This window comes from Leptopilina boulardi, unplaced genomic scaffold, assembly GCF_019393585.1.
Source record: "Leptopilina boulardi isolate dan_hultmark-lab unplaced genomic scaffold, ZJU_Lbou_2.1 LbouV2_25, whole genome shotgun sequence".
NCBI classification, from domain to species: Eukaryota; Metazoa; Arthropoda; class Insecta; order Hymenoptera; family Figitidae; genus Leptopilina; species Leptopilina boulardi.
The window spans coordinates 40,953-54,230 of record NW_026137807.1 but is presented as its reverse complement, the minus strand read 5'-3'; the positions used below and the strand labels follow the sequence as shown (position 1 = coordinate 54,230).

Genomic DNA, 13,278 nt, shown 5'->3' with positions numbered 1-13,278 from the left:
TTTTTTTAAATAATAATAATTTTGGAAGAGTTATAGTTTGAAATTTTTAGAAATAATTGAATTTCAAAAAATTTTAAATGGAAAATTTTAGAAATAATTAAATTTTGGAAGCTTTTCAATTGAAATTTTTAAAAATAATTGAATTTTAAAAGATTGTGATAAATTTCAGACAATAATTATAATAAGAGAAATTTTTAGTGATTTCTGGTGCTAAAGATTTTATTAGAAATCACATTACAAAAATTTAATTCCAAAAGTTTTTAATTGAAAAATGCTTTCAGATAATTGATTTTTCGAAGAATATTATAAAAATCATTAAAAATAATTCAACTTTTTGCAAATAATTAAATTGACAGTGATTTTGAATTAAACATTTTTAGTAATTTTATTTGCTAATTTTTTTAAAAAGTACAAACAATTATTAAATTTTATAAGAATTATAATTAAAAAATAGTTTGAGATAATTGAATTTGTGAAGAATTTCATTAAAATTATTAAAAATAATTAATTTAGTAAATAATTCGAGTTAAAAATCTTTTAAATAATTGAAATAAAAAAGATTTGAAGAAGATCTGCATTGTATACTAAAAAAAACGTATTTTGGTTAAAAATTTTTAAAAAAATGTAAAAAAAGTCGCATTTATTAAAATAACTCGAAAAAAATTCGTATTTTTAAATAAAAAGTCAGAAAAAGTCGTAGAATCCGTGGCTTGTATTAAAAAAAAAAAAATAAAATTTTTTACAAATAATTATTATAATTAATGTACATATTATAAAAATTTTCTATAAAATTTTTATAATTTATTATATTTTTATTTATTACTATAAAATTCAAAAAAAAAACTTTTATTTAATTTCTTGTAATTAATGGAAATAAAATTTTTACAGGTTGTATATCAAATACAGAGGCTCAATTAGATAGTTATTATAAATTATCAAGAAATGAAATAAGAGAAAAATGTAAAAATAATGCCGTAGATTTAAATGAAATAAACGAAATTTATAAGGACGTATATAATTTTTATTTGGGAAAACATGAATTATCAATTGAGGATGCTTTAAGTAAGACTGACGACAATTGTATGGGAGATTTAAATCTCACGAATATAATTCAAAGTGGATTAAAAGTTATACAAAATTGTCTTAAGGATGATATTTCCCTAACAGACGACGATATTAAAGTTTTAATTCGTAAAATTTTAAACAAATTATGTACTGCAACTCGACTTAGTAAGTTTTATTTATTAATATTTATAAATTAATTATTTATCATTAAGTAATTATTAAATTCTCTCATTTTTTTGTAGAATTGTACGAAAATAGTCTTAGCAATTGTATGGATAAGGATTACGAAGTAAGGTGTCGAGAACAGTTATATAAATCAGCAAATGTTACATATGATATTTTAGAAAATGCAAGAGTATTTACTAATATAGGATTGAAATATTCTCCGAAAGAACTAGAGTAAGTTTTTTTAAAAAAATTCACTTTTTTCACATAAACCAGAAAAATTTTCATTTTCTGATGGGGGTTTATAATAAATTATTTTCTACTGATACTATTATACTATACTATAATAATAAAAAAAACAAGTTGTTTATTTCATAACCATTTATAGCTTTCTCATCATGATAAACAACACTTATATTATTAGTTTTAAAAAAATTCGAAATTTCAATTTTTTGTTAAAAATAAAAATAGCAATCAAGTTTATAAATATTGGTAAAATGTAAACTTTAAATACATCAATCGATTTGTTTTAATTCCAAAAATACAATTTTGACAAGAATTAATTAAAATTTCAAAAATTCAAAAAAATTCTAATTCGCAAATTCTATACATTTCAGTAGAATATGAACTTAATATAGGTTAATCGATTCGTTTTAATGCAAAAAATGTTTTAATTTTTATAAAATATTTTCTCTTTTTTTTTAAGGATATTTGATGGGTTGTTTTATTGTTCATCAACTAGAATGTGTACTCATGAACAGAGCCGTGCGCATATGAAATTGACACTCAGTATGATGGCTCCAGTATTATCAGAAAATTAAATTTTTGAAATGTACAACAAAATTTACATTAACAAATGTATATAATAAATAAATTTTAATTGAAAAAATGAACTTCAGACATAATTTGAAAATTTTTTAAACAAAATGATAAACTTTATTAAAAACGTTATGTTTTTAATTTTCAACTGTTGAAAAAAAATACAAAATAACTTGTATTCTACTAAAACATTTTATAAGTAATCGAAGTTTAATTAAATTTTTGAAAAGTGTTATTTGGTAAAATTATTTAACACAACTTTTGATTTTTCAAAATTGTAACTGAAAAATTTTTAAGGTTGCAAATTTGTTTCAGTTAAAATATTATCAATTATTTTGAAAAGTATTAATATTTGAGAAAAATATTATTGCCCACTTTTTTTTTAATCGCTCTTTCATATCCGGAACAATTAATCCTTGAGAACAAGAAGATTGCGAGGAATGTGCTGAAAGAAAAATTTTGTTTAAATGTAATTATTGGATTTTTTTTATTGTATTATAATATTTGTAATTTTTATTTGAATTTTAATATTTTATTAATTAAAATTAACAATTCTAAAAATAATTTTTACCACTTGTCGATGCAATTGTCAAGTTTAGACCCAATATATTTCGGGAAAGCAGAAAACTTTTTCTTTCATTTGCTCTCCTGATTGGCATAAATTAAGAAGAAAAATCAACACGTTCAGTCAATTTTTCAAAAACTGTTAAAATTTTTAAATTATTTTTTAGATACATAAATAAAAAAAATCGGACAAGTGCGAGTTACACTCGCACTGAAATCGAGGGTTCCGTACTCGAAGCGAACATATTTGGTATAAAAACAAATGTTTAAAAAATATGTGTTGTATGACAACTAATATAAGTGATACAAAAAGGAACAATTTTGTAAAATTCAAGAAAATAGTTCCTCTTCGTATCACTTATATTAGTTGTCATACAACACATATTTTTTAAACATTTGTTTTTATACCAAATAAGTTCGCTTCGAGTATGGAACCCTCGATTTCAGTGCGAGTGTAACTCGCACTTGTCCGATTTTATTTGTTTTAGAGTTGTAACGACTGAAGAAATAAACTCAATCATGTTTATTAAATTATTTCTATAATCTACACATAAAAATACGTAAAAATAGTAAATTTGAAGCCCTTTAGAAAAAATTTTTTCCTTTATTGGGAGAAAATTCATGATTTTTTCTAAAATTATCAGTTTTTTCTTGACAGCCCCAGAAAGATCAACTCCAATCATCCTCGCTATATTTTTTTTGTAATCTACACGTAAAAATACGTAAAAATATATAAATTTGAATCACTTTAGATCAACTTTTTTGCGGAAAAATACATTTTTTTCTTAAATTTATCATTTTTCTTCAAAAATTTGATAAAAATTGATCATCAACTCCAATCGTGCTTACATTTTATCCCTGTATTTTTCACGCAAAAATACAGTTTTACAGCAAATATGAACAATTTGGGTTGAATATTGTGTGCGCTAGGGAGAATAAATCATTTTTTTCGAAATTTTTGATTTTTCCTTTCATACAATTGAATTTTTTAAGAATATTATAAAAATAATTTAAAATAATTATATTTCGGAAGAGTTATAGTTGATATTATTGAATTTCAGAAAGTTTTAGATGGAAAATTTTAGAAGATTTCAAATGCAAATTTTTACCTCTATATGAAATTGGCATCGACGCTCAGCGTCGAAAATTATCTAATACCAAAAATATCTAATCATTTTTAAAAAGTTTTTGGTTCCACATAATAAGTTGAAAAGTATTTCTCAAGGCATTATTTGAACCGAAAATAAAAAAAAAAAATTTCACATTTTTGTCCTGTGAAAAACAATTTTCGGCGCTGAGCGTCGACGCCAACTTCATGGGGGTAAATTTTTGGTAGGTAATTTTTTTTTGCTAATTTTTTTTTAAATTGTAAACTTAATTAATTAAACTTAAAATCGGAAAATAGTTTAAGATAATTTAATTTGTGAAGAATTTCATTAAATTTATAAAGAATAATTTAAAAATAAATTTTAGTTAAAAATTTGTTAATTAATTGAAATAAAGAAAATTTTAAGTAAGTTATGTAAAATATATATGTGGAACAATAATTTAAGGTGATTTTCATAAAATGAATATTGATTTAGATGCTCTGGAAAGCAAAGTTCATTTTTTCATACATTTGATTTTTTCGACCATTGAGATATTTCATACACAGCACATTTTTATGTGCTTTGCATGCACTGTCTTTTTTAAGAAAGGACAGTGAAGAATCGAATTCAAAATGTGAGGTTAAAAATACATGTAATGATTATTTTTTATAAAATAACTAAAATTCTTTTAAAAAAATGTACTAAATACTTATGTTTCAATGATATTCAGCCATTTACTGTAAGTTTTAAGGGCTATAATTTTCTTCCTTTAAAATATATAAGCAAAAACGTCGCTGCCTTGCCATACAAGGCAAAGCCGTTATTTTGCATCTTCTTAAAAATAATAAAATTAAATTAATAATAATTATAATAAATTATGTAATTATTATTGAAATTTGTTATTAATTAGTTTTAAATTAATTAGAAAAAAATCACGTATATTTATGGTGTAATAACGAAAATATTTACAAATAGACATTACATTAGCGGCTTTACCCCGCTCTTCCCTAAATGTTGCGACTAAAAGGCAATTTTTTTTTATTGGTAATTTATTATACTCTCATTGAACTTGTAAGATGCAAAAAAATTTTATTGTGAGAATTGCGAGAATGTGGAATAAGCTACCAAACAATGTTAGATGGGTTTCATCTCAATATACATTTAAAAGATTATTTTTTGATTTTCTATTTAAAACCAATAATGGGTTTTTCTATATTATACATATTTGTCAACCTTAGTTAAATTGAATTGATTTTTGCATTAATTTCTGTTTCTTTTTTTTTCTATTTCAATTAAGGCTTTATTAATATCTAAATTTTTCTTTTTTTCTTTATTAAATTGTTATTATTATTATTACTATATGATTATTACTATATATTAAGATTCTTTTTATTATATTTGTAAAAAAGTTTAGAATATAAGATTTCTTTATGCCTTTAATATATCGCTCCAAAAGATTCCGTGTAACGATTTTATTTTAAACCAACGGAAAATTTAATATGCCAATATTTTTTCTCCTAAAAAAAAGTATCGAAAAATAACATTTTTACAAAAACAATCTCACAAGACAATATATTAAATTCACAAAATATTTTAACATAGAAAATATCCTGAAATTATTCAGTTTTGCTAAGAGAAAAAAATTATACAAGAGTCAATTGATAAAAAAATAAAACTCAAAGGCGCAAAAATATTTGTATAAATAATATTTTCCCGGTAGGTGTAACGATGAAAGGCATTGATGTATTATATGAATATACGGAATATGATGTGTGCGGGTTATTGATAGCGTCTAAAGTTTTTTTTTTTCTTTCTTTTTTACAGGAGTTTCGTATCAAAGAGCGTAAATACGCAGAACACCCATAGCCAACTTTGATGCAATGAATATGAATGAGCGTCTCTTGCCGCGAGGTCTTGAAATTGCAACGCAGATATTTGAACCCCACAACTTGCAACCCTCTCCCTCTCTCTCTCTCTCTCACTCTGAAAATGCTACAAAGATGAGGCAGGGGGTCAGGGGGCTGAAACCGGCGCGTCGAGCGTCGAATATCTCTTTGGGAATGCCAAATCGGAAGTGATGTTATAATGGAAGCGGCATTAGTGGTTTTACCAGCCGGTTCCTGGACGTAAATTGCTTGAGAAAGAGCCAAACCCCCTTTTAAATTGCTACACTGGAAACAATTGATGCACTTTATTTCCTATAATATTTATAGCGTCAGCAAAAAGGCACAATTTCAAATACAATAGCCATAGCGCCAAGGAAGGTAAGATGGAATTTAATTTTTTTTTAAATAAAGAGAAAAACAAAGACCATTTTCACCAGACATGAAAATTAATTGCAATAGAATTTCTATAAAGAATTATAATTAATTTTATGACTATTATACCATCAGAAATTATTTTTAAAACCTATTCATCTTCATATTTCAAAGGACAGGATTGAAATACCAACAAAACTGACTGATTTCAATTTATACATCTATAAACTGTGAAGTAAATTTAAAATTTAGAATCATAATTAAAACAATCCAGTGATTTTTAAAACTAAATCAAAATATATAAATCAACAAGAGGAGAAACACACTATTGATTTTATAAAATTATATTTTTAATTCTTAACAATGACTAGAATTATTCATGACACGGAGAAAACTGATTGTGCCAACAATTTAGTTGATACAACAGGTTATTTGCTGTAGCAGCTAATAGATATTTGCTACATTTGATGAAAAGTATTAGCTTTAATCCTTAGCTACCACAGTTAACCCTTTGAAGTATACATTTTTCTTTAACAGGAATTTATCTTTCAAGTGCATTATAGAGGGTCGCTGATTACGAATCCGAAGCCAGATTTTAAAAATTTTTCAAAATTCAAAATGGCGGATCCAATATGGCGGACAATTTTTTTTAAATTGATCATATCCGCTCGAAACTGGTTACTCAGGGGTTTTCGAGGTCGCTGATTACGAATCCGATGTCAGTTTTTCAAAATTCAAAATGGCGGATCCAATATAGCGGACAATTTTGTTAAAATTGATCAAATTGATCACAGACACACACACACACACACAAAAGCGCCATTTTGAATTATAAAAATCCAAAGTCATATTCATAAACAGCGACATCAAAAACACCGTAGTAACAAGTTTCAAGCAAATCCGATCAATTTTTCATTTTGTCATCCGCCATTTTGAATTTTGAAAGTCCAACGTCATATTCGTAATCAGCGACCTCAAAAACCCCCGAATAACAAGTTTTAAGCAAATCCGATCAATTCTTCATTTTGTCATTCGCCATTTTGAATTTTGATAATCCAACATCATATTTGTAACGAGCGACCCAAAAACCCTCCAAGTAACAAGTTTTAAGCCATTCCTATAAATTTTTCATTTTCTCATCCGCCATATTGGATCCGCCATTTTGAATTTTGAAAATCTAACGTCATATTCGTAATCAGCGCCCCCAAAAACCCACGAGTTATAAGTTTCAAGGAAATCCGATCAATTTTTCATTTTGTCATCCGCCATTTTGAATTTTGAAAATCTGATGCCAGATTCGTAATCAGCGACCCCGAAAACTTTATAGACATTATTGTTAGGTTATTTCCTATTGTTGTTTCGTCACAATTACATTTATTGTAAAAAAAAACGCTATTTTTAAACTTAATTTGTTTATAACATTTATTTTATTTATAAAAAACACTTTTTTAATGTAGTTATATTGTAATAGATATTCTAAAATACCTTTTAAATACATTTTGTTACTGAAATGTGTAAAATAGTGGCTGAAGTATTCAAAAAAGTGCAAGAAAAAAGGTGACACTCAGGAGTGTCATTATGCCGCAAAGAGTTAAGGATTAGCAACTCCGTGCGTGTAAAACCTGTATTCGGCCGACATTGCGGAGTGACGCCAGTTTTACTTTGCGTCAAAAGGAATGGACAGTTAAGATGGTTAGATCAAAATCACTGATGATAGAGAATCGTTTGAAAATTTCAGCAAAATTAAATCACATATTAATGCACATTATTGTTAAATCTAAACAATTTTTACAATACGATTTTCGGGATATTCTCGTCCGAAATTCACTATTTTTCTTAATACTTAGCATAGTGCTTATGGCCGCAGCGAGCGAAAAACTTACAACTTGATATATATTTATCACTTTGTAGCTTTTGATGTACAATAAGGATTCATCTCAAAATTAAAGCAAAATTAATTCAATGTTCAAGGAACAAAATACTTCAAAGAGAGTGAAATTTACCGTTTAGTTCGAGAGTACTACTTATCCAAAAATTAAAGTTTCTTGTAAATTTTTCATTGCCATGAGTGACGCAAAGTACGTGGGGGGGGGATAATACAGAATAGCGCGAAAATTCAAATAAAGACAAGTATTTATAAACATATTGTTTGACAATTTAAAAAAAAGAAAGATAATAAATTATTGTGTTAAATTTCTTTCAAACTGTTTTTATTATAAATTTGTTAATGATGTTTAGAGGCCTTTTACAGTTTCTAGAAATTTTCTTTTATAATTATTTTCTTCTGTTTCTAATACCTTGGGGTGTTCAAAATCAAAATTATGTTTTGTATTGTAAGTGTGAGACGATAGACCTGTGTTTTTTGATTTATGAGAGATATCTTTTTTATGTTCATTAATTCTATCTGATAAATGTCTACGGGTTTCTCCAATATAACTCTTAGAGCAATTTTCACATGGGATTTTATAAATACTTTTCAAATAAGTATAAGTATAACAAACATAAGACAAACACGTAAGTAAAACAAAATCTGTAATAAATAAAAAGATTTCAATGTTATTTATTAAATTAGAAAATTAAATTATTAAAATTTAAAGAATAAATGACTTACCACTTGTTCGATCACATTATTTTAATTTATTAGTTTGATTAATTTATTTCATTTAAAAAATTGAAAAATTAAAAATTTAAAAAAATTCAAATTTAAGAATCCATGGTGAATAATGAATGTTTCATGGTGTTCCATGGTAATATATCTGTTATGGCAGATTTCGAAAAAGTGAAAGGAAAAAAAGTGTTTGAGGTTATGATAAAAAGTTAAAAAAAATCCCTGTATTATCATATATGTAAAATATTAATTGATGATAAAATAGAGTCCTACATTAACCTATATGGAATTAATGTGGTAATTTTGAAAAATTTAGAAGAATTCTAAAAAATTACATTGGAGAATCCGTTATTATTGAAAAATATATTTTGCTTAGATTTTGTGTGTCTGTATTAAAATTTACATGGTTTAATTTATTACTTTGGATGTATATCATTTCTAGAAACACTGTAAAAGGCCTCTAAACATTATTAACATTATAAATTATTGTTTATAATATATTTAATTATTTTTAAATTAATTCATTAAATTTTCTTTCATAAAAATAACTTTTACATATTCAGATCGCATAGGATTATGCATCAGCTTTTCATGATTATGTTGGTAACACCTGTATCTGCCAAACACTATGTTTGTCAAAATATTACTATTTTTTTATTAAAATTTTTATTATTTACGTTCTAACATAAATAATATTAGTTAAAAATATGATTTTTGATTTAACATAATAAAATTTTTCTCTTATTTAAACTTTTAGAAAAAAAAAATATTTGCATTGACCAGCCTCTTGGACCTAAACACCTTAACCGTGGAAAAGTTTTGTTAAATACAATGATATATTAATAAGTAAATAATATTTATTATTCAAAAATGCTTAATGAAGAACTAGTGCAGCTTATTCAAAAATTGGACATGGAGAAATATATGAACGCTTAGAAAGTAATTATAACGAATTCAGTTTCGTACACTTAACCTAAAAATAAAAATTAAATATTTAATTATTACAATAAAATTTTTATATAAAATAAAAGAAAATATTAAAAATAAATTTCTTTTTATAATTACGTAATTTTTGTTATTAGAAGAAAGACTTTAAAAAATAAGGACCATTGGAGGTCTAAGGAGAGTGTGAAAAAGTTATTTCCCGAGGAGAGATTGAGGTTGGAATTTTGGGATAACTTGAAAAATTTCAAAGATATGTATTTCTTCTTTTGTAAATTCATAGTCCCAAGCAGCACGGTATATACCCTGAATATCCCTTGATTACCATCGTGGAATATTCCCATGATCTTCCAGGAAAATCAAAATGCCCGCATCATGGGAATATTCCACAATGACATTCAGGGTATATTCCAGTGACATTTAAGGTAATATTAAAGGAATATTCCAGTGATATTGAGGAAATATTCCACCGTTATATTGAATTTTTTTTTAAGTGTTGAAATAATAGAAATATGTTATAAATTATGTTATTTGAATAAGCCAGGAAGATTAAAAACACATTTAAAAAAAAAATTCAATGTAACCGTGGAATATTCCCTCAATATCACTGGAATATTCCTTTAATATTACCTTGAATGTCACTGGAATAAACCCTGAATGTCACTATGGAATATTCCTATGATGGGGACATTTTGATTTTCCTAGAAGATCATGAGAATATTCCACTGTGGTATTCAACGGATATTCAGGGAATATACCGTGCTGCTTGGGATACTTCATAAAAAAATACATATAAATATTTTGAAACTCGATTATTTTAAATTAAGCTATATCAGCTAACTTTTTTCTCCGTGAATATATAATTTAAATATTTAAATAATATATTTTAAATATTTTTATATTTATAAATTTTCTAGTTTAGAATATTATTAATATCTAATAATTATTTTTCTATAAATATATAAAAGAAAATAAAAATTGATGCAGACAAAGGATTTTAATTAAAACGTTTGTACAATATTTTCAAGAATATATGAAGATTAATGAAAAAAAATGAAATTAAACAAATCCTGAATTATTAAAATCCAATGGAGAGACGCTTTATATTGAAAGTGGTGAGAATAAAGCAATTAATTTATTCACTACTTTCTTTAAATTTTTCAATAAGAATTGTGAAACTCAATTACAGGTATGAAAAAAAAAAATTCATCAAACCGGAATTATGAAAGGGAAAAGTATAAAAAAAAAGGAACTGGTATCGAGGAGTCTTATAAGAGAATAATTAAAATTTCCTTCTACTTTATCATGAAAATTAATTAAAATTTAATTCAATTGTCAAAAAGTTAAAAAAAAATTATTTAAATTTAAACAAAATTTTCCAAATTTCATTGTTAATTTCTATTCAATTTATAATTAGAACATAGTATAAAAAGGCTTTTAAAAATTTTTTAAGGCAAAGGTGTAAAAAAAAACATTTCAGATATATATGGGTGATTCCACGTCAGATTTTAGTTCAAATTTTAAATTCGTCCAAAACTATTTTTTTTCATTCTTCATAGTAAAAAAACGTATACGTATTTTTTTTTTTTTTTTTTGGTGCCCAAATTTTTGAGTTATGAATTTTCAAAATTTTAGTTTTTGAAAAGTAGACCTATTTTCAACGACCTACAACTTGAAAACTATTAATTTAGAAAAATTTCATTAAGAGAAAAAAGTTTCGATTTTTTGTCGACTTTTTAATAATGTCAAAAAAAAAATTATTTTTGAATTTTTATTAAAAAAATAATAATTTTTTATAAACAAATTCATTTTTTTTCAATTTGGACATTTTTTTTAAAAAATTTTTTTTTTCATTAGATACCTGAAAATAATAAAAAACGTTTGCACAAAGTTTTGGAGTGGGCCTGATGAGTTTAATGGGTGAAAATGAATTTTTAAACTCTGCGTGCAAGTTGAGCGCGCGACGTACAATCCGAATTTTGCTAGTTTAAGTAGGAGTGTTTTTTTAAAGTTAGTTTTTAATTTGTTTTTTTTATTTTATAACATATCTATTACAATTAATACTTTAAAATAATAATACTGATAATATAATTATTATTTTCTTATATATATTCAGTTTATGTTTTTCGTTGAGATTTAGTTGTTTACTTATTTTTTGTTATTCGTCCAGATTTTGTCGTTCGCGGAGATTTTCTTTTTCGTTGAGGTTCAGCAGTTACAAAAAAACCAAATCGAAACTTTTTTCTCTTAATGAAATTTTTCTAAATTCAATAGTTTTCAAGTTGTAGGTCGTTGAAAATAGGTCTACTTTTCAAAAACCAAAATTTTGAAAATTCATAACTCAAAAATTTGGGCACCAAAAAAAAAAAAAAAAAAATACGTATACGTTTTTTTACTATGAAGAATGAAAAAAAATAGTTTTGGACGAATTTAAAATTTGAACTAAAATCTGACGTGGAATCACCCATATATATGAGAGATTCTTTTTCAATCGCCCCAGCCCAAAAAGTCAATGTTCTGGGATTGGCTTCATACTTTGGTAAATTGTTGTCCTATATGATAGTAATAAATCCCTAAAATATAAACTAATTAAAAAAATATTTGTAGAAAGTAGAGGGGGTTGAAGTTTTGACGTTAAGGGTAACATTGTCATTTTCAAATCCGTTTAACTATGACAAAAGTTAATGGATTTTAATTTATCTATAATGAATTTTATTGCATTTTTCACGTACTTTTCAAAAATGTATACGAAATTAAAAAAAAAAAATTTTTAACCCCTTTTTTTTCAAAATCAACCCTTATTTTTCGATTTTCACCCCTTCGGGTATTTTTTTTTTTTTTTTTTTATTTTCATTGGAAAGCTGAGGTTTTTTCCCATGAGCTATGTAAATATGAAAATGGGACAACAATAATTTTGTGAGTAACAGAATATTAAAGTAGGCGGTGCCGATAAGGGGTGTACCTGGAGATCATCTTTGAGGATTTAGATAGGCACCGCCTAATTTAATATTATGTTTCTCACAAAATTATTGTTGTCCCATTTTCATATTTACATAGCTCATGGGAAAAAACCTCAGCTTTCCAATGAAAATTAAAAAAAAAACAAAAAAAAATTCCCGAAGGGGTGAAAATCGAAAAATAAGGGTTGATTTTGAAAAAAAGGGGTCAAAAAATTTTTTTTTTAAATTTTGTATACATTTTTGAAAAGTACGTGAAAAATGCAATAAAATTCATTATAGATAAATTAAAATCCATTAACTTTTGTCATAGTTAAACGGATTTGAAAATGACAATGTTACCCTTAACGTCAAAACTTCAACCCCCTCTACTTTCTACAAATATTTTTTTAATTAGTTTATATTTTAGGGATTTATTACTATCATATAGGACAACAATTTACCAAAGTATGAAGCCAATCCCAGAACATTGACTTTTTGGGCTGGGGCGATTGAAAAAGAATCTCTCATATTTAAAAGAAATAAATCGTCAAATAAAAAAGTAGATGACATGTTTTTATTTTATGATTGGTCTTACGCTAAAGTGCACACAAAACGAACCATTAATTATCGAACAACGATGTCGGCATTCAAAGGGAAGTTGATTGAACCGAGGAGGGTGCGCGCTCGCTATATATATATGTATGAGAAGTGGTGCTTTAATAACGAGAAAAATCTAACACTCGCAGTGTCAAAAAAACTTGCGGTACAACCCCTCACATACTATACTTGAGGCCTTAGCATGGGACTTCTTGCCCCCAATAATTGTGCAC

The 13,278-nt window shown here is 25.5% G+C and overlaps 1 protein-coding gene across 2 annotated transcripts in view; it reads left to right on the top strand.

Annotated features, from left to right (window-relative positions):
* Positions 1-2,123, top strand: part of LOC127280775 (uncharacterized) — a 35,596-nt gene extending 33,473 nt beyond the window's left edge. For both annotated transcript variants that reach the window (XM_051304025.1, XM_051304026.1), the window contains exons 2-4: positions 889-1,230; positions 1,308-1,464; positions 1,937-2,123. In XM_051304025.1, the coding sequence (XP_051159982.1) occupies positions 889-1,230; positions 1,308-1,464; positions 1,937-2,051 (614 nt within the window). In that variant the 3' untranslated portion in view covers positions 2,052-2,123. The remainder of the gene's footprint in view (positions 1-888; positions 1,231-1,307; positions 1,465-1,936) is intronic.
* The last annotated feature ends 11,155 nt before the right edge of the window (positions 2,124-13,278 follow it).